Source organism: Bombus bifarius, unplaced genomic scaffold, assembly GCF_011952205.1.
Source record: "Bombus bifarius isolate JDL3187 unplaced genomic scaffold, Bbif_JDL3187 scf7180000008138, whole genome shotgun sequence".
Taxonomy (NCBI): domain Eukaryota; kingdom Metazoa; phylum Arthropoda; class Insecta; order Hymenoptera; family Apidae; genus Bombus; species Bombus bifarius.
The window spans coordinates 1,171,428-1,198,322 of record NW_022884466.1 but is presented as its reverse complement, the minus strand read 5'-3'; the positions used below and the strand labels follow the sequence as shown (position 1 = coordinate 1,198,322).

Genomic DNA, 26,895 nt, shown 5'->3' with positions numbered 1-26,895 from the left:
CTATCGAATTTGGATGAAACATCCAATTTTACATAAAATGTATTATAAGAAATAAGGTCCAAAATCAATAGTTACTGCGATAGTCTCAAATTAATAATTGAAAGAAATTGCATCATTTGACAGTAAAAAATCCTCATTGGCTTCATGAATTTGCACCACCACCAATGTAATCTGAACATTTGATGTGGAATAATCAATCACCAGATCATGACTTTCATGAAATGGGAAAAGTAAATGATATATTTATATAATGATATCATAGTTTCAGTATTATATATTCTTTATTAATAGAAAACTAATAAATTGTTAACATAAGTTCCAGTAAATAAAATCTTTGTTACTTAAATTAGTATTGGCGTAGTGCGCCACGTCTAATTGCTGGTTGTCGATTTGGTGGTGTTATTGATATATCTAAATAATCACCAATTGTAAATCTGGAATTATAAAAATAAGTAAAATTATTCTCTTTATTTTAAAATTAACTTTAATTATAAAAAAGCATACCGTGCTTGAGCAAGTGTTTTATTATCATCTGCACCCTTTTGTCCTGAACAAGTAACACCGATTTCTCTCATGCGATATCCAGAATTTCGTAATTCTGGTGTTACTAATGAAAAATCAAAGTATGTTCCTTTACTTCTAGCATCTGGATTTACTTCTTTAACTAATCCTGTAATCTCGCGTAAGGTTGCGTCCATCCTGGTTACATTGAATTAGTTTAAAAAGATTAGATTTGATATTTCTAACCTTGATATGTCTAACCTTTTTACAAATTATAATATATGAATGTATGTGTAATTTTAAATATTTGTAATAAAAATATTTTACCATGTATATATTTGTAATTCATTTGAGGGAACATTTCCCCTGCTATATTCCATTATATTGTGATGTCTTCCTGTATTACAAAATACCCGGAGTAGAAGTGGGCATGTCTGAAAGAAAATATTATAAAAATTTATTAGGTATAAAATAAGTATTTGTTCCAAAAGATATTAAATATATGAGTAATTGTTTCTAAATTTGGAAGAGTTAATTTTCAATCGATATTTCTTAAAAGTTTTTGATGTTACGTACTTTTTCTCTGTCTATGGGTTTTTCCGGTAATTGTTTTTCATCTACTACCATGGACTCTATTGCTGAGGCCATATTTATAATTATTATAAAAATTTAAGAATTATCGTGAAGAAACAATAGACCGAAATTCAATACCACATGTACACAACTACCGTTTACATGTGATGTTACGCTATCGTGTGAAATTGGTTTCACATGTAGCGATATCGATATGCGAAATTTGAAATTGTTTGTTGTACATACATGGAAGGAAATATTGCATTTTTAGAATGACTTGATCTAATCAATCAATTTACTACACATCTAACAATAGACTATCCATTTCCATAGACCCAGTTAGATTATCTTTTCATTTCTTTAACTTGCATGGAATGACCATTTGAGGTCACATATGCACATATTTAATGTAATATCCGAGAAGAGAATTAGGAAAGTATATTTTTCATAAACCAGTCGTGAAAGGGGCTGCATTCAAAATCATTATAGTAAATTTATTTCCAGCTACAGAATAAGAGATATGTAAAGTAATTAAAAAATATCTTATCTCCATTCTGTGGATTATATATCATTAAAGGAAGCAAAAGGAAAAGTTATACAGAATGTTGCAAGGAAATGACAACAATAATAATAGTAATCATACTGTCAAATTGTTTAAAATGTCAAAATTTAATATCAGTTGCAAATATATAGCGCATTTTTATGATAATTATTATTGAATTCATTACTTCCTTTTTTTTTGATATACTAAAAACTACATTTTACTTTTCTATATAGACAAATCTGAATCAGTATCATTAACAATATCCAAGTCATTATCATCATCTTTAATCATTAATGATTTTAATTTTAATAACAAATTTTCTTTGGATAATGTTTCTTTTTTGATACAATTATCTTTTGGTTCCTTTTCTTCATTTGTAGCTTCTTCCCTGTTTTCCTTGATACATTTATTTTTGTTACTTGTAGCTAAAACATAGTATATGATTTGAAGTTTAATTTTATACAGGTATGCAATATTATATAAAATTAATTTTGATGTAATTATATATATAATAATATTAATTAAAATACCATTTTTATTCATGTAACGTATGAATGTTCTACGTTTTCTTTCAGATAATCCTTTGAGCAGATTCTGTAATTCTATATCTAATTTATTAGTTTCTTCTATACCAGGTTCTTCTTTAACAATGTTACTTTTATTGCCACATTTCGGACAAACTTTATATTGTATAGCACAAGGTATGCAGATGTTGTGGTAAGCATGTTTTATTGTTTTCTGTTCACATTTGATACATTTTGCAGCTGCTTTTAATGGTTTATATTTTTTGTATTTAATTTTCCACTCAATTATCTGTTTACATCTTTCACATACATGTACAACTTGAATGCTATTAATATATTTTGTTTTATTTGATGTGTCATGTAAATCGTTTTTGAAAACAGTTTGATTCTGATACTTTTGTGGTCTTGATCGGTTAGCATTTCCTCTTTGTGTGCTCATATTTTTACTTATATATAAACAATTACAACATTTTTATACAATATAGCAATTTATTAAAATATTTTTCAGGTTCTTTGTAATACTATAATTCTTTTACAATATTAATTATAAAGAATGTAAATATTTTAATTTTCGTATTGCAATTGCATTATAATGTCAATGTTTCAGTCATATAATTGGTATTAATTCAATTACAATTATTTATATATAAATTTCTATAATATAAAACTACTTTAAAATTTCTTTTAGGACTGAACTTCGTTTTAGTAAACGTAATATTATTAACTTTTTTATTTAGTCTTATAGTCATTGATGTGTAGAATTCGAAAATGCAAGTTTTAAGATGCTGAATTCACTGGTTCCAAAGTTACGCGTACATAAAGTTGAGCACGTTTAGCGTATTTGACAGGTTAATTTGACGCCATTGACTTCATGATTCATCCAATGAATGGAGATGCTGATTATAGACAGAAGCACGTGGGTAGTGGCCATTTTGTAGCGGGACTTTGAATCGTGAGTATTGGGTTAGATTTGTGTTATTGTTATACTTTACTCTTTGGCCATTGCGAAGATTGCGTCCACTAAGTTGAAATCCACACCTTTTAATTTAATATAACCATGCCAGATTGTTTACAATTACATATCTGCATGCTTTAAAATCGTTTGTGTTGTCATCTAATAGTAACGTATAGAAATATTCATCTGTGGTGATTGTTGGTGATAGGGTGATTATAGTGGGTTACAATATGATAGTAGGTTAGTTCATTCTGTATTATCTTTCATTCCTTTCTAACCTAAAAGTAGTAAGATGGGTTATACGAGATATACACACATACTATTATATCTAAAGCATTAACTTTCGATTTACAGTCTGCTATGTTATTTTATATACATATTTGTATACTATATAATTATTAAATATTTCAAAATATATTTAAATATATATTAAATATATTTAAAAATATATTCAAAACATAAACTTTCACTTTTATTTGCAGTCTTATTTAAGATTTTATGACGTCTTACGTCTTTATCTTTAGTTTTCATAAAAGATTATTTTATTAACGTCATGCAAATTAGAGTAGACTAAAAATATTAAATCATAGTTGATGATTTAATCTTTTATTGACATATTTATGATGTTATACTATTCATTATATACAAGTCATAGATAATTTTGTAAATAAATCTGGAATAATTGTATTTTTTATACCATTGAATCTTTGCATAGAGTTTAATCAATATAGTTTATATGCACCTTGTTATTTATAAGTAATTTGGTCACAATTCTGTCAATATTGCAGTATGATATAGTGTATTTTTAAAGATGATACATTATATGTTTTTGATTCATGTAATATTATCTAATTTTAAACAGTTATTTCAATTCTAATTACATAGGATATCCATAGTGATATTCACTAACATGGAACCAATAATAATACATAAAGTAATAATATTGTGAGTTTAATCGTAGTTCAATGTAATATAATTTTATGTTGATATTATACTGATTTATTTAATTTTTGAGGTTGTATTTATTATTTTAAACATATAAACGAACATACAAATCAATGATTAGTAATGTAACCTTTGAACAGTTGTGAAAACAGTGAAAATTGTGATAATAGTGCATTAGTGTATTTGATTTTGTGAACATGAATTCTGTGTTACTCATTAGTGGAAGTTATAGAGAAATTTATTTTTTCTACTAATAATGATTGATGTGCAGTGAATAAAAATAAACATGATGCCTTCTATAAAAAATGAGGTAATTATGAAAATTTTATATTAAATATTGTCATGATACATAGTACCTTTCCCCATATAGCTCATTATTTTGTATGTTTGATGATTTATGATTAAAAGAAGTATAACTTTTAAACTTATATAAGTTTACACAAACATCAAATTCTACATAGTTAAACAAATAAATTATATGTATAGTATAATATTTATTATATAATATTAATTAAATATTAATTGAAAATAATATTTTATTAATATGTATCAATATTCAATATCTGCTTTACTTTCATTTTCTTGAAAATGCAATTTTCAGATTAAAACTGAATAAATTAAAAAAGATTAGTTAAAATGTGTACTTTAATTAATACGAAAAGAATTTCTTATATATTGTTTGATCTATAATCAGCAAAGATGATATTAAGAATAAAAGGATTTATTTATGTAAAATCAAAAATATATACTATCCAAATCAAAATGTTATTGATTGCAAATAGATTTAAAGATAACAATTTCAAATTTAATAGTAAAGATATTAGTTACTTACAAAAAAATATGTATAACATATAAATTATTTATATGTGTGAAACAAAATTAAGAAATGCTTTTACATAGTACAAATATTTTTTGAGAGCTAGTGGTGGAAGAAATTTTAAAAGTATTGATTTCTTAAAAACGATTTTTACATATTTTTGTAGATGTAAGGAAAACATGTACCTATGATTTTTTGTTAAGAAGTTGTCATAAATTAAACATGTTGTCATGTCTTAAATAAAAGTTGTTAGGTTTGATAATATCTGTTCGAATATTGAAAAATTTATCTGCAATCCCATTTAAAAAAATTGGGGTAGCATTCTCTTTATTTTTAAGAAACTCACTCCCACAATATCTTACATACAATGTCTTACATCTTAAAATGTTAGGTTTTCTGCACCATTTAATACTTGAAAATTTCAAGTTTACGTCTGTAATGGTTTCTAAAAAAACAGCTTGTTACACTTTATCTTCTCTACCCTGTATAATAATAAAGAATGTATAATATCATATTTAATTTATTTAATAGTATGTAATGTTATGTATGTTCAATATTATGTAATATTGTTTGCTTATTTAATTAGAAAATTTTAATTTATTTAATTAATAATAACCATTAATCGACTTCGTCTGTTGTTGATAATCGGCCATGAATCTGTTGTGTAAGATGGGTTCCACATCATCAAATCTATTAATGTAATCTCATTATTTGATAAAATTGATATTATATTGTACAAAGGAAATATTATATTACAGGAAAAAGTTATTTTGGAAGCAGATACTGTTTTTTTGTTAATGAAAAAAGGATTTCCTATATCTCGAAATGTAAGAGCTCAATGGATGTTAGAACATTTAGATACTGTGATAAGTATCCAATGTTCAAGTTTTAAAACGAGGGAAGCAGCAGAACTAGAAATTGTATCAGTGTTACCGAAAAATAAATCTGGATCATGGTCCCCTGAAACATGTCATCAGTATCTTTACAAAGTGACTTCTACAACTTCAGTAATATTTCTGGCGCATAAGTACAGGATGGTTTTTAATTTGGACTTAAGTCCATCACTCGCAACTGTGGTAAGTATGTAGTTCTAAATTCAGTAAAATAATTAAGATAAAGAATCAAGTATTATATTTTTCTATATTTTTACTAACAATAAAAGATTATAACTTGGACGTGAATTTATGCAATTAAATTGGTGTTAAAGCGTAAATTGTAAGAGTAGAGTTTCTATACACATTTACAAACACACTAATTATTAAAGTTTCTTAATGATTTTATTTAGCGACATGGTTAGTCGGTTGTTAATAATATATTAACATCTTTACTCATCCCTTTTTTCTCTGCCACAACATCTTTCTTTTTAATATTAATAAGTAAATTTAATAACGTTACTCGTACATCTATATCGTATATTCGTAATATATACGATTCAGTTTAGGAACTGGAATAGGAGCTCATATAGAGTGTTAATGAATGTGTGGTCACTTTTGAAGGATCAGGAACAAAGGAAAGTTGATATCCAAAAATATCGGTTGAAGATTATTTTTTCAAGTTGTAAATAATTCAATTTTCGCTAGGAATCCCTTCTCAAACACAACTCGTCTTACGCTGTTATACAAATTCTGCGAACTTATCACAGTGTCATTTATCTAGCAGAGAGTTGCGGAACGAAAAACTTCCAAAACTGTATATTATTTTAGATATGCTATTGATTATATCGAAGTGTAAATGCAATGCAATATATAAAGATAGGTGTATTGTTATAAAAAAACTTTTTATTGTGCAAAGTAATAAAATTTGATGCTTAATAAAGTTTACATACTGTGGGAAATTCGGTGTTGTACGATGATTGTTTAAAATAGGTAAATTGCTGCATTATAGTCGATCTCTCTACTCACTGATAGGGATTAGCTGTGTACATAGATCAATGATACTGTGGAGCATCTGACAAACATTTCTTTCTCGGTCACACTCAATATTTCTTATTCTGATCTTTGCACGAATAAAACCTGGTTGACGCTATATATCATACGAATAGTACTTAAATAATATAAAATAATACTAAAAGTACTTAACACTAAACCTATCGACACTTTATATATACCTATTCCTACCGTGTGCGGTCAAAATGACTGGTGATTAAAGAAGTAACAATTTTTATGATTTAACTTAGATAATTGTTAATTTATAACTAAATGTATATAAAATGATGAGCTTTCATAAAATTTCGTCCAAATTTACTTTTGTTTAATTTCAATTATAGATTTAAATAGAATTACACTTTTATTTATATAGAGATATATCTTATTCAACTTTGCTGCATTTTTTACAAATTATCTTATTATCAAATGTACATTTGCCGCATAAATATTTTCCACATCTTAAACAAATGTTCGTAATTTTGTAACCTTTACAACCTTTTACTTGACAAGTTTTTTGTAGTGATGAATCTGAACTTGTTGATAGTTTTATTGCATGGTTTTTTTCTCGCGATTCTTTATATAAAAGTAATGTATGCACCAGGTTTATAACAATTTTGTGAAATCTCTGTAAATTGGCCCCATACTGTAGATACCATTGCAAATTTATTGGTTCGTAAACGTTGGCTTCTTTCGCTCTTCTTATTAAATCGTATAAACCTCATAATTTCAGCAAAGTCATTCCTGCCCATTATTTGTGAAAAAACTGCAGGTCTCCAAATTTTATTCCACAAATATGAGACATCTAAATTTTTTATATAGCAGAGCAATAAATGCATGTAGTTTTGTTGTATCTAGCTCCCTCTTAGTCCCAAATACTCTTAATTCTTCTTCTTCCGTACATTTTATTATATGATCCCTTATAAGGTGATCAATGATAAAATGCCGTCTTTACTTGTCCTTTCATAATATGCCGTTTAGCATATCCCTAAAAATATTATGGACTGATATTCTGCCAGGTTTGGGACTTGCATCTATTTCTCTCCAAACTGTCCTATCGGGTCCAGTTTTGATACGTTGGTTCTCTACATCAGTCTCACTCTTTGTTGTCAACGATAATTTCTTTCCTTTTTACCCTGGACTTATTTATAATATTCAACTCTGATTCGGTTGTAAATAGCTTTTCATGTGTTTCCATGCCTTTATCAGTTGCTGAAGTTTCTTGTTCATCGCACACTGAACAGTCTTCTATGTCCGTAATTTTTTTTTATAATTTTTTTAAATCTTGACATTTCTAGGGTAAATATTTATCACAGAATAATACCATGTACGGAATACAAAATTATTGTCAAATTTGATATGCTTTACGCAAAACGCTCTGCGATGCTTTCTGTCTGAGTTTTAGAGATAACAATTAGATGTCGACTAATTGACTAACAAACTGAGATGTATTCTAGTCGAAAGGACAATAGCAAATAAGAATATGGCCTGTGACGGCGATATTTATATAAAAATATTGATGAGTATTGGCCGTTCTCCACCAATGGTTACTCCAGGGTGGAGTTGGGAAAGCTTTTCGCGTGTTTCATCGCAATGAGCAATAACCCTAAGAAACTTCTCGACTTTTAAAATGTTTGTAACAATGGACTGTGAAAAATGCTAAATTTTACGGCGGTTCCTTAGGATTATTATGGACCTGAGTTGGTATGTCTTGATAGCTGGTGGCCATCTTGATCGAGGGATGGATCATGCTTTATGACAAGATTACGGGTGTAACAGCTGTTATTATTTGTTATTACTAATTTTGTTTGTCATTTAACCATGAGATAGTCTTTTAAGAATAACGAAAATATTTTGTCGGATGGTCAAAGTGACCGCTCACGGTAGGCAAGGCAGAGTACAAATTTTTCCCAGAAAATAAAAGAGCAAATTAAAAGTAAATACCGAAAAATATATTGTATGTATGTTTTAGGAAAAGTCAGAAATTATGAAGCGATATGATAAAGTTTAAATATGGTTAACTTTGTGTAGAAGTTCGAGAGCGGTCAATTTGACCGCCGCTGGTAGGTTTAGTGTTAAATATTTGCTACTTAACCGATGATCACAAGGGATAGTTGTAATTCCATTTTCAATTCGATCATATGCTGACACTATATATATCTTAAAAAAACGTATATGTATTATGACATGTAAAAATTCTTAAATTAAAAATATATTTATTAAAATATTTATATAATGTAAAAAGTCTTTTCTCGTATATTTATTGTTATTATAGGATATACAACATGGTGAAATAGTCATAGATGAAGTATATATGGCTACTAAACATTTCTTGGAAAGCATTATTAGACCTGTAAGTAATAATTTATTATTTCAAACTCATATAATATCGCGAAATATGTACTACTTATATCGTGCAGTGAAACCAAACTTTCGACCAACAATAGATATACCTTACGCGTAATAGTTATCAACCAAATCTAAAAAATGCGTATAAGATTATACATGTTTAAAACATCTTATGGTCAAACCGAGTTTTGATCGAACCTCAAAATTTTTATATAGAATCTCTTTAAGAACAATTGTCATAATTTATATATTATGTATTTAATGTACTTTGTGTCATTTTTCCGTTGAAACTATCTCACAAAAGGTATACCTATAATTTAAAAAATTAAGAACAAATAAATGTTCTATATGAATATAAAATTATTGCACAAACGAGTTTAATATTATTGTAGTTTACAATACCAGGAAGTAAAAGAATAATGCAACCAGAGATTTATGTAACCATAATAGCCCATACACCCTTTTTTACAAGCCCTGCGCAGCAAGTGTTAGTACAAGGTTGGCTTGTAACTTTGGATAACGTTAAACAGCTTACAAATTTCATAGAAAACCAACTTCATATATTAGAAGAGAAAGTGGCATGTGTTACCGCTGTAGCTAGTCAACAATTGGAAAATTTAAAAGCTGAAAACGAACGTTTAGTCGGAGGTCTTTTTGAAGAGAACAATACTTGTCTAAATAAAAATAATAATACTTGTGTTACTAATACTTCATTAATTTCCCCGGAATCAAGCTTTATCAATATGTTGAGATATGGAATGTTAGCACTTACTCTGCTACCGGAACATAGTTGTGCACGTAAGTATTATGAATATACATATGTATTAACACATATTGGAATAGGGAAAAAGAATATATGTGTAAACAGAAATATAAATATATATTTTATTTATTTTATTTATTATTTATTAAACTTAGTCCCTGCCTTTCGGCTTTGGACGACTTCCGGTTTACATACTTATTTACATTACTACTTAAGTCACCTTACAGTACGCTTATGCTACCTTGTAATACGACATATGTTACATTGCACTTTGTTATTTTGCCCTAACCCCTCTGCCTGTCGTTCTTTGGCCTTTGATTCTAGCTGTATTCTCCATTATCTCTTTCAGCACTGCTAGCCCCTCTCCTGTCTCCTTTAGTGTCTCTTCCAGTCCCTTTGGTCCCCCTGTTACCTCACATTCTTCCAGGATATGTCTCATATCTTCCTCTCCTTTATTGCACAGCCTGCAGCTTCTTTCTTCCTCCTCTTTCCAGTGTTCCCTTGCCTTAGCTACGTTGCCGCATCTAAATCTGGCGAGCGTGTTTCTCTCCTTCCATTTCATCTTCCCTTCTAGGTACTTACTAGGTAATACCTATTATACCTCGATTCTCTTATCCTTTTCTCTCTCTCCTTTGTTTTCTTCTTCCTTCTTTCTTCCACGATTTGGTCTGCTGTTAGCCGTTCTTGTCCGTTTTCTGCTTCCACCTGTGCCCTTCCCTCTCTTGCTTCCTCTAACCTCTTCTTTCTTTCTCTTGCTCTTTTCCCCTCTTGGCCTTTACTTTACCCCAATTTCTCTCTCTCTTTTATACATTCCTTTACTAGTTCCTTCTTCGATACTAGTGCTTTCTCCTCATACCTTGCAGCTCTTTTCAGTGCTTTTTCTCCTATTTCTGTTATCTTGCTCTCTTCTATTAAGATGTGGTTCGGCGTTGTTATCTCTAGGCCCAGGATCCACTTTGTGTATCTTCTTTTTACTTTGTCCAGTTTTTTCTCTTCGTTCCATCCCCATACTTCCGCACCAAATAGCGCCACACTCTCCGCCAGCGCTCTGAACATCTCCATCCTTCTCTTGAAATCCGACCTGAAGGCCCTTTCTCCTATGCTCCATGTCTTTTTCATCGCTACTGTTGCTCTCTTCTTTCTGCCTTGTATGTGTTTTTCGTCCCCGCCATTTTTCTGCAGAATGTATCCCAAGTATCTTGTCTCCTCCACTTCTTCTATTTCTTGTCCGCCCCATCTCCATGTCCTTTGTCTCCTCTTGTTCTTTCTCCTTTCGAATGCTATTATTTTTGTCTTCTCTGTGTTCAGCTCTAGCTCTGCGTTCTTCAGAAATGCTTCGAATCTCTTCATCATTTCCTTTAGTTCCTCTTCCCTGTCCGCTATCAGAACGATGTCGTCTGCGTATGAGAGTGATCACACTTTCCTATTTCCTACCACTATGCCTTCTGCTTGTCCTTTCCTTAACTCCTCTTCTAGCCCTGCCACATATACATTGAATAATGCCGGGCTCAACGGGCACCCTTGCCTCACTCCCTTCACTGTCCAGAACTCTCTTGTCTCTTGGTTACCTATCCTCACGATGTTCCTTGTGTCTTCATATATTTCTTTTACTCTCCTGGTCAGCTTCTCATTGATCCCCATTTTCCTCATTCTTTCCACCAACTTTCCCCTGTCTACCCTGTCGAACGCCGCTTTCAGGTCCGCGAAGCACGCGAACAGCTTCCCTTTTCCTTTGCTTACTTGCTTATCCAGTATGTGTTTCAGCACATACACCGCATCCATCACTCCTCTTCCTCTCCTGAACCCGAACTGACTCTCTCCTAGTTTGTTTTCGGTCTCCGCTTTCAGCCTCTCGTCCAGAATCCCTGCGTAGAAATATAAATATATAGAAGAAATATGATTCTTGTATTTATAGAAATGTAGGATATTTTTTGAATTCTTATTTTGGTAAACGATACTACCATTGAATTTCATAATATTATATACATTGCTTTTGTCAATCAAATTACAGACTATATGACATACTACTATGTGCATTGTTTTTTTTAATGTTCTATAAAGAACAATAATAAAAATAAAAATATGAGGTAATTCATTTAAATCCATTCAGATGTATCCGCGTAAATTTTCCGAGTAATTTTCCGAATTGATCCAATTAATTCATAGATTGATCGGGGGTGGACGACGTAGTACAGTGATTTAGATAATATTGTAGAATATTTAAATAACTTGGAGAATATATTGCTCAAGATAGTTCATGATTTTTCAAATACATCCTTATCCAAATATCTATTTGTCCACACATACGTAATTGTCCATCTGTTCGTTTGGCCCTCGATTCAAGAAGAGTAAGATTACGATATATCAATTGCTATTAAACTAGAAATTTTATACACAGAAAAGTTGTTTAACATATTTAAGTTCGTAACATTACAATATGTATATCTGTAGTTAATTCCCAATTAACACTAACGCTAAATTAGTATTTTTCATGTGATACAACAAAAATATTGCCCTGGGTCAGAAATAATAGCTATTTGCTATTGTTTCTGACAACAGTTACAAATAATTTTTAGGTGCAAAGATTCATTACGACTATTTTGTTAATTCTGAAGTATAAAATATTACTTTAAATATTGTGACACTGCTTCTGAATTCGTAATAATATCGTAATATAATAATAAAAAGATTTTTATTACTAAAATTAATTAGAATGTACTGAATTTTTTAGATATGATAATTGTGTCGGATGGTATAGTAGGAAATACCGATGTTCATGTCTTAGATTCTGTTATACAACAGTTACGTGCAACAACAATTGCATGCAGTTTTCTACATGTTGGAAGTACATATCATCCACATTCTGCTGATGGTTTAGTCCCCTATCAAGATTTATTACATTTCATTGCAAGAGCTACATTGGGTACTTACATGTCTTTTATTCCATATCGTGTACGTAATATTTCATTACGTTATTTTTATATTTAAATACTAAAGATATTAAATATTGCATTATTATTAATCTCTTTCATAGAAGTAAAAATTACTAAATTTTCTTTACTTCTTATTCGAAATTGTTAATGGTATATTGTTATTATGTGTTATGTATTATCTATGTACTTGCAAATATTTCCTGATCTATCTTGATAAAAAGTAATGGTTTAACTTGACAATTTTATTCATATTAATTTTCAACACATACAATATATCTTAGTTCTTTACACCTACAATTCGAAACGTTCGTTCAGGTTCAGATGAAAAAATCTATATATCCTAGATTTTGTAGTTGAAATATTTGAATTTATATCGGGACAATTTTACACAATATGTGTATTTTAAATAAAAATGTGCTTTATTATTGAACTTGCGAGCTTTTGAAGAATATTTTGTTATAATTTTACAGATAACACATATGTATGTGTGCATATTTATATTTAATTTATAGTAATTAAGGATACGCATTTATATGTACATATAATATATAATATATATTTTATAAATTAATTAACTTTTACAGGTAGATTTAAACGAAACCGAAATGAATGTTTATCACAAAAACTTTTTATGTTGGCAATTATATCGTGAAGTATGTTGTAACATTGTACCAGATTATTCAAATTGGCATTCTAAGAATTTATTATTTTATGGAGAAAAATCGACACAACTTTTACAAAAGAAACAAATTGAAGATAAAGTGACATGTACATTAAGTAGTTTATTGTGTTGTCGTCTCCGCGAGGGATATTTAATAAAACGTGCCAATGTGAGAGACGAAGTACTTGAAATTTGCTTTGTATTATTGTGGAAGTCTAGTGTTTTATTAGAATATGTAGTAACATGTCCTTGGTTAACAAAATCATTATCTACATCTAATACAATACAGTACACAATTACTACAGAAGGTAAATTAAAATAAAATATATTAATATTATTTTAAGACTTCTTGATCGTTTTCAAATATTCTACAAAACCAACTGAAAGTAAGACATTCTTTGTGTTAAAAGCAAATTTATTACAGCTCCTTATGAATTTTTACACGATATCACTTGTTTATCGAAAAAGCCATTGAAATCGCAATATCGACAAAGTGTTGTCAATCGATTTTGGGCAACTTTAACATCTTTAACGGAAGGTGACAGTATGCTTGCACACTTCAGTTGGAGTCCTGATTTTGGTTGGACTTGGTATAGTGTACCAGATACAATCAGAAGCGGCATGCCAGTTTTTTATTTATCGGCCTATCCTTCACCTAGTACGGTGCAACTTAGGTATGTTTGTGAATTGAATTTTGTATGTATGACTTTTAAGCGTAATTTTATGAGTGACTAAATAAATAAATTTTAATAACTAAATAGATAAACACACGAATATTTGGCATTATTAAACTATAATACAATTTGAGTAAACGGAAGCTAAGTTCATTTAAGAAATTTATGCACGGAATATACTTATTTTTAGCGATGCTGCATGCCCACAATTCGGACAAATTTGGCAACCTGTAGTGTCTTTAAATCCTTTACAGTGGGCTCGTTGGATGCACACACAAAGAGTAACGTTAATTTTATCACACGATAGACCGTTGCCAAGGCATTTACATCAAGCAAATCAAAGTGGTCGTTTTCAATGTGTTCAAAGCCGTCAGGCAGCTGCTGTCCTTTATGCCATGTTAAAGAATTGGGCAACTTTCGTTCTTGTCGAAAATCATACATATGTACAATTTATTTATCGAGAAGCGGATAAACCCCCAGTTTCATTCTCGCTGATTCGTATTAATTGTAAAGCTCTCTGTGTCATTCTTAATATCGCATTCGCAGCTGGAACAGAAGGAGTTGTTCGACATAATGTTGTCGTCGATCTTTTAGATCGATTGTCTAAACTTACTTTACCAAATAGACCTACGGAGCAAAAAGAAATACCTTCTTGCACTATTGTCCATAAATCTTTAGAGAAGATATTAATTAGATACGAGAGAATGCCAACTGATTTGAGTTTAATTGTATTCCCCGATGCGGCTCAGACTATTTCAACGAGACTTACACCAATGTTAGGTGGAACTTTGACGACTAGTTTGTCTAGATACTTATACCATAATCGATGGCTTTGGCATGTAAAACGGCCATTCGTACAAACCATTCCTGGAATTGTATTACCACGATTGAATATAACTGCGATCGCAAGGATTCTTTCCACAATTACAAAGTAAGTACTTTATATTAATACCTCTTTTTGCTATTCTATATAACGACGTATGTTATTTTGTTTTAAAGAAGTTTTACATTAACGTTATTGTTTCATTGTCAATTACACCAGTAAAGAAATAATTTTGAATATTATATATTTTTATTCGTAGAATGCGTTTGGCTGAGGGTTTCAGTTTCACATATTCAGCAGCGGGTATTATAAACATGGTTCTTGAAGTACAAATGCAAGGAGTTGGTGAAAATGATACATCATACCCGTGTATTATTCAATATATTTTATTTCCGCCACATATTATGTCAAACACAACATTAGAACGCGATAGTGCATCGGAAGAAGATACTGACGAAGGTAAAGATATTGATGTTTGTAGAAATAATTATATTACATAATTATATTACATAATTATATTACATAATTATATTACATTATATTATTTTATAATATAAAGAGAATACTTGTGAATAAGTAGTATATAACCAAAAAAGCAGTAACATTCCGTGTAAAACATTCTTTGTAAGATAGTTTTCTTCTACGTTTACAAATACATTTTGTGTAAAAATGATCGATATACAGCAGATTGTTTCTCCATAAGCTTTTGAAATCTGTGCATTTTCGAAGCTTTATTATTTATCAGTATATCGATCACGAATGAAAATGCGTATATATAGTTATTAGATAAAAAATATTTCTTTGACAATAAATTTGTATGCATTTTAGGTACTGCAGATGGCGAAATAAGTGTAGAAGATGCTGAGAGTTCTGGAGATTTTCAAATTATTTCTGAGATTTGGATTGAACCACAGTGTGGCTTTTCTCAATTACCTGTACAATCCACAGCAACATACATGCATCTTTTGCAATATCATGAGATTCCAGATGCAGTGAGTATATGTACTTTATTATGTATAATTAATCTAAGCACCTGACATCTTTGTCTCGAATAAGCCTAAAACTTTGGGCTGAGATCACCCGACTTTTTCAAACTTCGAATATTTACTGAAGTATGTGTATGTTCTCGAATAGCTAAGCTAAGGTGAGTTTCTTTCTTATCTCGCTGTGTTTACAAATTGAAAAGTGGAACTTACAAACGCATCGCTTTACGAACATACGAATATGATATAATCATGTTCGTACATAAACTTCACTCAACCTTTGTCTTTCTTCTACATGGGTGAAATCTTTATAGACAGTAGTGCCGGTTTCGTATCTGCTAAAATCTTTACTAATCCTGCCGGATTAGGTCTTTTATCCACTTGTGACTAGTAGCACGCAGCTACAAAATTCATTATCATATATGGCAGAATATCCAATTGCGTTGCCGCGATTACGGGTTACGCGCGACTGCGAAGTCAAGGCTCACCGTGACAGATCAGTTGCATATGACTACAAAGTATATGGAATATATACGCGCTGTGCCCACGTGTATGACTCTTCGTCGCAACTGAACGTTGTTTTACTGCTAGAATGTGCGAAATTCTTCTGAGGACGTGTTAGTATATAACACTATTAACTTGTAATACTATATAATAATATTATTATTATATAATAATATATAATACTAGAATCTATAATATCTTTAACATAAATAATTAATGTCGAAGTGATTATTACTTCTCAAAAAAAAAGAGGAAAAACTCTACATGATCTGTTTAGTCTTCTAGTTTTTTTTGTGTAATAAATTAATTTGTATGGAAAAGAGAAAGGCGGCTGGCAAATGTACTTGAGAAGGCATTGACAAATTAATTTTCAGATATTTACGACAAGAGTTAGAAAATATTAAGAGATAATTTGTAAATTTGAGATAATTGTTTGTAGGGATGTAGAGTTTTAGGGAGGGTGTTGAAGTGGTTACCACTTCTAAGAAAACTCTACATCTGGTCTTTTTTAGTTTTCTCAAGCACTGAAGCCATCGACAGCGCGTAGACAAAAGACTGCGACGAAGTCAGGCCATAAACAGTAGACAGGCGACGTTGGCTTCGGGGTTTTTCAGTTATTAGGTAACACAGCTAGCGTGCGGATCTGGACCAGCTCAAATTGTATTTTTACTTATTACACTTCTATTTAAATATATTTTCTATCTTACAATTTATCCACGTGTTTTCTCTGTTTACACACCGAATAACCTCAACAGGTTATGGGCCCAGGGCTGTAAATTGCAAGGTAGCAACGTGAAGTGAATAAATTATTAAAGTGTTGTGCTTAGTAAAATAAGGGATAGTGCTAAAATGGAATCAGCAAGTGCGAAGGTCGAGATGTTACGCGGCGAAGAAAATTGGCTCCAGTGGCGTTTTGTTATGCGTACACTTTTGGAGGAAGATGACGACCTGATCAACGTGTGTGAAGGGAATTTGTGTCATCCAGGTAACAGCGCGGAGAAAGAAATCGCTCGTGGAAGATTTTTGAAAGCAGATCGATTAGCGAGAAAATTAATCGTGACCTCAGTAGGAAAGAAACCGTTGGATCTTCTTTTATGTTGCACGACAGCACATGAAATGTGGAAAAAGCTGAATACAGTATATGACATGAAGTCGGATGAGAATTTAAATATGGTCCAGAAGCAGTTCTTCGATTTTAAATGGGAAGAATCTGAAAATGTCTCTTACAACCTATCAAAGTTGGAACTCATAGCGGCGAAGATGAAAGCCCTTGGGAGTGAAATTGGCGAGAAAATGCTGATAACACGCATTTTATCGGTGTTACCAAACAAATTCGATCATTTTCACAGTGCGTGGGATTCCGTGGAAGAAGAAAAGAAGACCTTAGACAGGCTTAGTACCAGGCTGATGACGGAAGAAATTAGATGGAAGAAAGACGACCAGGAAACATCGGTGGCACTGGTAACAAAAGGTAATAATTATAAGAGGGATAGCTCGAAGCAATTTACCTGCGAATAGGTGCCTTTGCCATAGACCATACACTATCGTGTTATGTAATGTTTGTGGTTACTGGACAAGGAGCAGAGTGGCGCAGTGGAAGCGTGCTGGGCCCATAACCTGTTGAGGTTATTCGGTGTGTAAACAGAGAAAACACGTGGATAAATTGTAAGGTAGAAAATATATTTAAATAGAAGTGTAATAAGTAAAAATACAATTTGAGCTGGTCCAGATCCGCACGCTAGCTGTGTTACCTAATAACTGAAAAACCCCGAAGCCAACGTCGCCTGTCTACTGTTTATGGCCTGACTTCGTCGCAGTCTTTTGTCTACGCGCTGTCGATGGCTTCAGTGCTTGAGAAAACTAAAAAAGACCAGATGTAGAGTTTTCTTAGAAGTGGTAACCACTTCAACAATTAATACTATAATAATGAAAAATTGTCTATCGTAACACTACATATATTTATTTGTTAATATTTTAAACAAAAAATTTAATTATTTCATTTATTAAAATTTTATTTTCTATATTAATAGTTTTTCGACATAAATAGATTAATAACTTCTTATAAGGAATGATAGATTGATTAATATGTTAAAAAATGAATGGTTCCATTAACAAGAATAAAGTTGAATTTTGTTCGATTTCCGAATAATTCTCACAACTCATTCACGAAGGTTCAAAGTGATACGAGATTTACAACACGGTCAAAGACGATTGATTATTTTTGAGAGAAAGATTTAATCTTCTACTATCTAGGTAGCAACATTCAAACAACCGTGCAGTAATTTCCACAAACAACATGTATTTCCAAATTTTCTGTTTTCGCTTTTCCTTGCCTCAATAGCAAATACCGGGTCACAAATCTCATCACCGCGCAGCGAGCCCAGCTGCGTGCCAAACGTGGTGTAAGAATCCATTTGGATAATTGGATAATTGGATATGGATAATTGTATGGATAATTAAACATTTGGGTCATGATGCATTGTGATCTTTTCTCATATTTATTACTTTTCTATGCTGCTATACGGTTTTGATCAACTTAATTAATTTTCGACAAATTTCATTTTGATACCTTCGATAATTTTAGAATGGTACCTTACTCAATTTACGCCTCGTTTATATATTTCTCAATAATGTATTTATAGATTGTCTATGAGTAATTTCGGCGTCGCGCGTGGCTCAGTCGCATTACTTGGCGAGTCAGGCGATTAGTCGCAAGTGAAAACGAGGTTTCAGGCCTGAAATACACCATTTCATAAAAAAATCTTAATAAATGTTTTCTCATTTAATACGGTCCTGAGTATGAGTAGGAATGAGGGTATGTTGAATGTAACAAATGAATTTCTACAATAAGCAATTGGAAGCGCTATAATCGAAAAAAGTAGCTTCTTTTTTTACTTATCGGTTTATATCTTGGAACTGAGCGGATATGGAGAATAATGTTTCGTGTGAGAGTTGTAGATGATGAAACAACAAAATTAGATATGTTTAGTTAAGACGGCACTACTGGTTGAGCTGAAAATTGGCTTTAAAAATTAAAATATGCAACATTTTCAGACAACGATGTCTCTATGAAAAATTTGTTTTGTATTTTTAGTATTTATGCAGGGTATTCCGAAAATCGTGGTACAGGTCAAACAGTATTCTCCATGCAAAAGCAAGTTGGAAATGTAAAGTGATAATTTTTTATACTAGACTTTATTTTCTAAAAAATTGACTGTGTAGTTTCGTCAAGTATGCTTGAGAGGCAATGACGATCATTTGAACAGGTTTCTTCGGAGTTAGATACTTTGTTTTATAGTACGAACCATAAGGGGGTAGTTTCCTGTGCAACACATATCGAAAATGTAAAATGACAATTTTTAATACAGGATTTTGTTTTCGATAAAATCAATTATGAAGTTCCGTCCACTTGACTCTCATTACACCTGAAGTGCACGGCTTCGTAGTCCATTTTCTTGAAAATGAAGTGAAGCAAAATTTTACACATCTGAATGCACGTATACAAATACTGTTCATCTTCACAAATATTTACATGTTTTTTTGACTATTCTTCTGTACATTAATATCAAATAACAAAACTAGTTATTCCAGTCAACGCTTATACCGCGAGTATACACATTCTCGTCCGATTACAAAAAATTTAAACAACACTGGGTACGGAGAATACTTATATGGGTGGTCACTTGGAAACTCCGTGTGATTGTTGGCTTTTTTATTTTTTGCCAACCTTTTTCACTTCTCTTAATAATCTGTGATCGTATACATCGAAGAAAAAAATATTTTTAGCTTTACAGCACTATTGCCATACATTGTATCATTCTCTCATACACGTACAAATAAATTAGCCTGTTTCAGAACTGGAAGAAATCACATTTCTTCATATATAGAAATTTTATGATAATAGACATCGCGCATTTGCATCAACTTTCAGTTTCAGTTCTCACAAGACAGTGTGCTTAATTCATTTCAAATTGTATGTATCATAAACTTTAAACTTTTTTCTGCACCACTTGCAAATTTCAGCTTTTAATATTGAAGTGCCTTTGAGACATGAATTTAGAAGAAAAAAAACGATTGTATCTCGATTTCACATCAACGTAAGGCAAAATTTTTTCTAACTTCACGCAAATATAAGCATTTTTCAATACAAAAATGCCATTCTTGTTAAGTAATTGTAGCGGTACGCGAGTCAGGACAATTCAAATTCTGTTGTTGTTTTGCCTCGGAGTATCAAGACCATTAGGTTACAAGTAATGAAAGAACAAATGAACTCCGGGAAAAACAATGTCGCCGCTAGAAAGAACCGTCAAACGTAGACGAATTCAAATTTTCCCGTTCTCCTCCGACCAGTATCAATAAACGGACGCCATCACGAGCGAGAGAGTTATCGAACAGTACCGAAGTGATCTACAGAGTTTCTCCGAGTATTTATCAGGTATTTATTCCGCAACTTATATTTGTACCAAAGACTCACATTCGTCTGTAATTTATTTATTTATTTATTTATTCAAAAATATATTTGGCTGACTGCAACAGCAATATTTCGCTCTCGTTATTTCGCTCAACCTAATAACGACTAATCCTCCACATAAATATTTCAAAAGTTATTCCATTTATAACTTATAAGGCAATTTCCGAAGAATCGAAGTGCCTATTTCTGTTTCAATTTTTATTAAATATTTAAATTTTTTATTAATATCTAAGTCATGGAGAAGTCATTACAACCGGAAGCAACGATGTTGCTTGCCTATGGCAGCCTACAGGAAGCGTTCAATGTTTTATTTGATAATTTGATAATACAAAAGAGCTTTTAACCAACGAGGCAAAACTTGGTGGTACTTATTCGGGAATACCAGAGTTACCTTACTTATAATTTTCAATAGTACACATTTTTCACTGAGATTTCCTTATCTGAAAAACATCGCACATTTTAATTTTTTCCAGTTCAATCAATGGTGCCATCTTGACAAAACATACCTCATTTTGTACGATATTTAATCATTTATAACTTTCACACGAAATATTAGTCTCCATATTCGTTCAGTTCCAAGATATAAGCCGATGAATCAAAAAAGAGGTGAATTTTTTCAATTATATCGCTCCCAATTGTTTATTGTGGAAAACCATCTGTTACATTCAACATACTAATTATAACTAAGACCGTGTTAAATGATAAAACATTCGTTAAGATCTTTTTTATAATTCATGTCTAATACAAACAATCAAACAATCCTGCGTTAGACCGGCCATCGATGATTCATTTTATTTTTAATGTAATGAGAATCATGAAATGATTCTGGGGTCGGCCCGGGTTGGTATATAGGAATTTTACTTTTTAAAACCACCATGGTGACCGTCCTCACCGCGTTTTAAAAACCAGCTCGAGGATGAACGTATCCGATACTCTTCCCGAGTCACGGCTTCTCAGCCCGGAAGTGGGTTTTACGACCTCTTAAAGGATATGTTGAACTCCGCGGCACCGCGAGAGCACACCACGATCATATAAACATATCTTGACTAGTCAACATCTTAATCAAACGGCAGAACAGACATTTTTCAAAAATGTTGATTGTGTCAAATATTTGATACAATAAGAAATCATAATACAGCCTTTGTTCTTCTTTTTTCATTGTAAACAATTCAGTTTTTCATTTTAAGCAATGCAAAAAATAATATGTATTAGAATTATAGAGTTTGGAAAAATGTCGTTTGGGGCGAAAATGACCCCAATCTTTTCCACTTGTAAAGAGACCATGTTCATAACGTTATTTACTTAGTGATACGTTAAGAATGTTTGATTATCTTTCTATTTCGAAATGCTATCAGTGAAATAGATTGATCAGATCATTGGTTTGTACATGTAAATATGCTGATATTCATAATTTAATATAATTTTTGTACATATGTTATATTATTTTTCAGAATAAGTTTTTATTCATACTGTATTCATGGATACGTGAATAATATAAAATATTTATCATAGTATAAAATTGTTGTGTATAATCCACCTTAAAAAATATGTTTCTCAGAGAAATATGAACAAAATTTTATGTTTATTTGTCTGCAAATAACCTTGATGTTGTGCATTTTATTCTTGACTTTAGCTAATCCTGATTATGATAAGGTCCTTCGTTCAAAGATTAAATACGTATTGATAATTTTGCGTTGATTTTAGCACTTTTGGTTTCTTTTGTAGATTGCTGAGTCTTGTGTTCTATAATAGATATTATAATAAATATTAATGCAAGTACTGTTAATTTAAAAACGAACAAGTTTTTTACACTTCTGATTTTTATACTAATCCATATTTTTAGAAACATAACTAAACAAATATAATCTGGATAGATATTTCTTTAATTCTCTTAACAATAATTATGATGTTTGTACTATATATCAGATTGTGCATTTTCTGAATATATTAATGACTGTTACAATATCTGTTTGGAATTTATGATACTTCAAATATCCACTGGATTCTACTGCATTTAATTTTTAACTATCTGCTTTGAAAGTTTAAAGATTTTTGTGCGAGAAATTATCAAGCAATTTCGTTAGAAATATATTATAAATATAGTATACGTACTTAAATTTTTCCGTAACAAGACAAAAAAATATTATAATAATAAGTAAGTTAAATGACTTGTTACATTTATAGGGACTAGTACAATATAACTGTATATGCATCATTGATTATATAAGTAAATTTAGCGCTTTTTTTTAGAAAAACACGAACAAACTTAATTCAGTCTCATTTTTTCTTTTATGAAACACATTTGGTATTGAACGTGAATGGATTTGATTTATCTTTAATCTTATCTTTTCTTTGGTTATGATGTTAATACATAAAATGATATAGCCATAATGATGTTCTTCAAAAATATACAGGATAAGATTTGATTCTAACTGGTTGCCAATGGTCACAGTGTGATGTTATCTATTTTGTTTTCAATTTTATTCCTATTTAAGATAATAATACAGTTGCAACTTTCTGGATAAACAAAGAAACTCCAATTAACCTTTACAATTGAAGTTAATCATTTAGATATTAATCTTTTGACATAAAATTATTTTATATAATTCGTTGATGAAGATATATCTTTTATATATAACGTTTAAAGTATTTTTCGCTAATGTCAAACGAAACTAATAAACAAATTTAATCGTGTTACATCTTGTTATAAAATTGTATAATTCAGTTTCTTACCTTATCTGTAACAAAAGTAGAAAGTAAGAATTTTCATCTATGTTTGTTATAAATATACTTTATATGTAAGATAAAAGTTATCTAAGGTTTCGTTGCTTGGAAGGTGATTACGAATCATCAAAAGACCAAACTTCAAGGTGCACTTGTCGACATGTTTTCGCTTACCATTCTTTTCTATTATTTCTATTACCTATCCTGTGTTTATTACTTTACCTTGTTCTGAGCCTGTATGTTCTGTACCGTCTATGAAACCTTCAATTTAACGTCTCTTTTCCGTATGCTGCTTACCATTCATCTTCTATTTATATATTACCTAACAAAGCCCCATATTTATTGATATGTATGAACAATTTCATTGATTGTTCTACTCTACTCTTGTACGTTTCTTCTTTACTACTCTTTGTGGTGATGGCCACATCAGTGTTAAAATATATAAAACACAAGAATCAATGGTATATTTTGTTTTCCAATACTTTTTCTTTTTGGAAAGTCTATAAATAGTCGCACGTAAACTGCTATCGTGTTTTAGTAAATTCTCTAAATATGATAAGCACAATCAATCAACTCAAGCTAACGCCAAAAGATCTAAGGTATTATACTATTATTAGGTACAGTAATAGATCTCATCAGTATCTGCATCAGCATCTTTAGCCCGAAATCAATTTATTTGTAACATTTGAAGATCATTTTCAAATATATTAAAAAGTTAAATATGATTTTTCCGCTACAGAGTTGCACCTTTTATGTTGCTTTCATGTTACAAAAAGTTACACGAATATGTACTTACCCTAAATTATATACATATATTATATCGTCACGATATTTCTGCTTATGACAAAGAAATCGTTTGGAAATTAAAAATTTCGTTAACCTTATTACAAATGCCGTATGATATCATATACTCAATAATAAGATAAACATTTTTTAAACATATATTGACAAATGATGAATAGGAAAAGATAGTATTATTTTTTAAGTCTCTTTTGATAAACTGTAACGGTCATATATTATGGCTATATTTCATTTTCCTGCACATTTTTTTTAGAAAATTCAGTCAAACCATCTTTAGTTCGGCTTTCCTGTTTAACAATATTGAAAAATTGTTATGAAACAATTCGTTATTTAATTTCATAGTTGCCTTATCATTTTATTTTTATATGTTACTATCTTACTTTTTTTTAATTATTTCAATTTAATAAATTAGAAAAATAATATAATAGTTCACATATTTCATATTTGAAACGAAATATTTATAATTAGAATTAGAATAGAATAATTTAATAATTTTCAAAATTATTTTTATATAGGTTCATATTTATTAGATTTACTTTGTATATTTATATAAGTTTGTATAACTTGTATATTTATATTTAGTTTGTGTTATAGACCACTAAAGTAATATTTCCGGCAAAAATAAGGAGCAATATGTGTATAAAGTTGTCTATCACTACGTGTCGTTATCATTGTTGAGGTGGGGCTTCGATATCGATGAGGGTACTCAGAACAAGATTTTTCTATCAGTTAGCTCAGGTATATATAAAGCCCACCACGTAGTCGTCTGTTTATTAGTGTTCTGATTACTTTTTTTTACATAAGAGGTTTTCTAACGTTCGTATCGTACCGTATACGCACAAAGCATCTTTGCGGTTTTATGTGAGTGGAACGTTTAAAGAGTGATAAAGATCTTTAGTATTTGTCCACAAAATAATTGCGATTGGTTCTTCTGGCAACCTCCCAAGTGTCGGTGAAATTAACCAGTGACAATTTGAAATAATTCTTTGGTAGTAGTTCTTGACTTTAGTTTTGTTACATTTTGTTGCTGCGGGGGTCAGGTATGTTAAGAAAACGTTGATCCAATATCACAAAAATATCGAGAAGCTAAAAATTTATGAAACTGTATGTGTATATTTTATAATTGGCTAAAAATGTTGCAGATTCATAATATATGATTTCACATATCGATTAGAATTGGAATATGTTGATAAAATTGTGATCCTACATAAGTAAGTATTTTAATTTTCAAATTAATGCGATTGATTTAAAATTAATCGGAAGATAAATATATTAAAATTTAATTTGAATAAAACGCAGTACAATTATGATACATATTTCGTAGCAGAAACAATGTAAGTTTATTTCATTAACAAATATATTAGTAATTAATTGTTTTTAATTATCTAAAAATCTTTATCCTATCTTGCGTGCATTGTGTTATTTATAGTTCTATTTAACGTTTCACATATCACTGTATTAAAAAAATGTTTTTCTATCAAAATTCAAATACGCAATCGATATTTGGTGAATAAAAAGAGAAGTTTTTTTCCAGTAAAGATTACAAATTTACCGAAATCTCTTGAAAGATTTCTAGGTGAGCTGGCAAAAAGAAGTTGATTTCCTTCGTTGATACTGCATGGGCGTTGCATGGGCTGTGATCTGCATGACTTGCAGTTGGAAGTGAGGATCTAGGCAGTGAGCAGCAGCGCTCTGATAACTTGCCAGATCTAACTCTTCCAACTCAAGGTCTTGTTGATTATCATCTTTTCGTAAGAAATGGATATTTCTCGTCATATCAAAACCGATATCCAAATCGAAATTCAAACGAAACATCAGAATTGAATAATATATAGAAAAAAGGGGTTCATGGTTCAAGTGGAGAAGTGGTCTCTACGCTTTGAATTAAAGTGAGATTCAACTCCTCCAACTTAATCCTGATCCCTGAAGTTCCTCGTTTCTTTATTCTTTTCTTCTCTATCTGCAGAATATCTTTTCGCTACAGATGTATCAGTAATGTAAGTGAAGATAAGTGAAGCTTTCGTGGAATCATTCTATTGGCGCTTCTTAATACCTTGCTGGACAGGCATGTTGCAATAGCGATAAAATCTTTTAAAACGGTTCTTATCGTGAAAGCGTTTAACTGCGTATAATTGTTCGTGCGATTCAATTTAGTCGATAATATTCTTTGTGCGTTATAAATATACTTTCTTTAAGAATATTGTTTTTCCAGTTTTATTTGTCGTGCTATTTTAAGCGGTCAAAACACTTGTATCCCTTTGTATTTTTCAAATAAATCGGATTTTTATAAACTGCATTATTTGAAAGTTGAAATAAATATTTCTTATGGTATTCATTATTGTTCAAATATTTACGCATCTATCTATTATAATTATCCACCAAATTTTTATACCATTTTTTCTTGTGTGTTGAAGAATTTAAAGGTTTA

General features: G+C 30.7%; 3 protein-coding genes and 1 long non-coding RNA gene across 7 annotated transcripts in view; 2 read left to right on the top strand and 2 right to left on the bottom strand.

Annotated features, from left to right (window-relative positions):
• Nucleotides 1-261: 261 nt before the first annotated feature.
• Nucleotides 262-22,861, bottom strand: LOC117208531 (histone deacetylase complex subunit SAP18). The gene is made up of 6 exons (XM_033449742.1): nucleotides 22,839-22,861; nucleotides 11,785-11,795; nucleotides 1,078-1,179; nucleotides 829-935; nucleotides 505-699; nucleotides 262-434 (listed from the first exon to the last, which is right to left on the bottom strand). The coding sequence occupies exons 3-6, from the start codon at nucleotides 1,147-1,149 to the stop codon at nucleotides 347-349; spliced, it is 462 nt and encodes a 153-aa protein (XP_033305633.1). The 5' UTR covers nucleotides 1,150-1,179; nucleotides 11,785-11,795; nucleotides 22,839-22,861; the 3' UTR covers nucleotides 262-346.
• On the bottom strand, nucleotides 1,544-3,069 carry LOC117208530 (uncharacterized protein C9orf85 homolog). Its single transcript, XM_033449741.1, has 2 exons — nucleotides 2,149-3,069; nucleotides 1,544-2,043 (listed from the first exon to the last, which is right to left on the bottom strand). Exons 1-2 carry the CDS (start codon nucleotides 2,579-2,581, stop codon nucleotides 1,844-1,846), a joined length of 633 nt encoding a protein of 210 aa, XP_033305632.1. The 5' UTR covers nucleotides 2,582-3,069; the 3' UTR covers nucleotides 1,544-1,843.
• Nucleotides 3,202-26,895, top strand: part of LOC117208528 (KICSTOR complex protein SZT2-like) — a 34,303-nt gene continuing 10,609 nt past the window's right edge. The window contains exons 1-11 of one of the 3 annotated variants that reach the window (XM_033449738.1): nucleotides 3,202-3,337; nucleotides 4,113-4,352; nucleotides 5,618-5,935; nucleotides 9,057-9,134; nucleotides 9,523-9,928; nucleotides 12,625-12,845; nucleotides 13,411-13,795; nucleotides 13,912-14,161; nucleotides 14,352-15,092; nucleotides 15,244-15,443; nucleotides 15,813-15,976. In XM_033449738.1, the coding sequence (XP_033305629.1) occupies nucleotides 4,329-4,352; nucleotides 5,618-5,935; nucleotides 9,057-9,134; nucleotides 9,523-9,928; nucleotides 12,625-12,845; nucleotides 13,411-13,795; nucleotides 13,912-14,161; nucleotides 14,352-15,092; nucleotides 15,244-15,443; nucleotides 15,813-15,976 (2,787 nt within the window). In that variant the 5' untranslated portion in view covers nucleotides 3,202-3,337; nucleotides 4,113-4,328. Of the gene's footprint in view, nucleotides 3,338-3,982; nucleotides 4,353-5,617; nucleotides 5,936-9,056; nucleotides 9,135-9,522; nucleotides 9,929-12,624; nucleotides 12,846-13,410; nucleotides 13,796-13,911; nucleotides 14,162-14,351; nucleotides 15,093-15,243; nucleotides 15,444-15,812; nucleotides 15,977-26,895 lie in introns of those variants that run through there. The other 2 variants (XM_033449736.1, XM_033449739.1) reach the window with 2 other exon arrangements.
• Nucleotides 25,066-26,763, top strand: LOC117208532. 2 transcript variants are annotated; one of them, XR_004487721.1, is made up of 3 exons: nucleotides 25,066-25,507; nucleotides 25,610-25,678; nucleotides 26,036-26,763. It is a non-coding gene; the product is annotated as an uncharacterized LOC117208532 (long non-coding RNA). The 2 variants fall into 2 exon arrangements; XR_004487720.1 differs by having other exon boundaries at nucleotides 25,066-25,678.

What these genes read in the sequence shown, in the direction of transcription:
- LOC117208531 (XM_033449742.1), bottom strand. Translation starts at nt 1,149, where the DNA reads ATGGCCTCAGCAATAGAGTCCATGGTAGTAGATGAAAAACAATTACCG. An exon ending in AACCCATAGACAGAGAAAAA is followed by an intron (nt 936 to 1,077) that starts GTACGTAACATC and finishes ATTTTCTTTCAG; the next exon opens with ACATGCCCACTTCTACTCCG. An exon ending in GAATTACAAATATATACATG is followed by an intron (nt 700 to 828) that starts GTAAAATATTTT and finishes CAATGTAACCAG; the next exon opens with GATGGACGCAACCTTACGCG.
- LOC117208530 (XM_033449741.1), bottom strand. Translation starts at nt 2,581, where the DNA reads ATGAGCACACAAAGAGGAAATGCTAACCGATCAAGACCACAAAAGTAT. An exon ending in ACGTTACATGAATAAAAATG is followed by an intron (nt 2,044 to 2,148) that starts GTATTTTAATTA and finishes ACTATGTTTTAG; the next exon opens with CTACAAGTAACAAAAATAAA.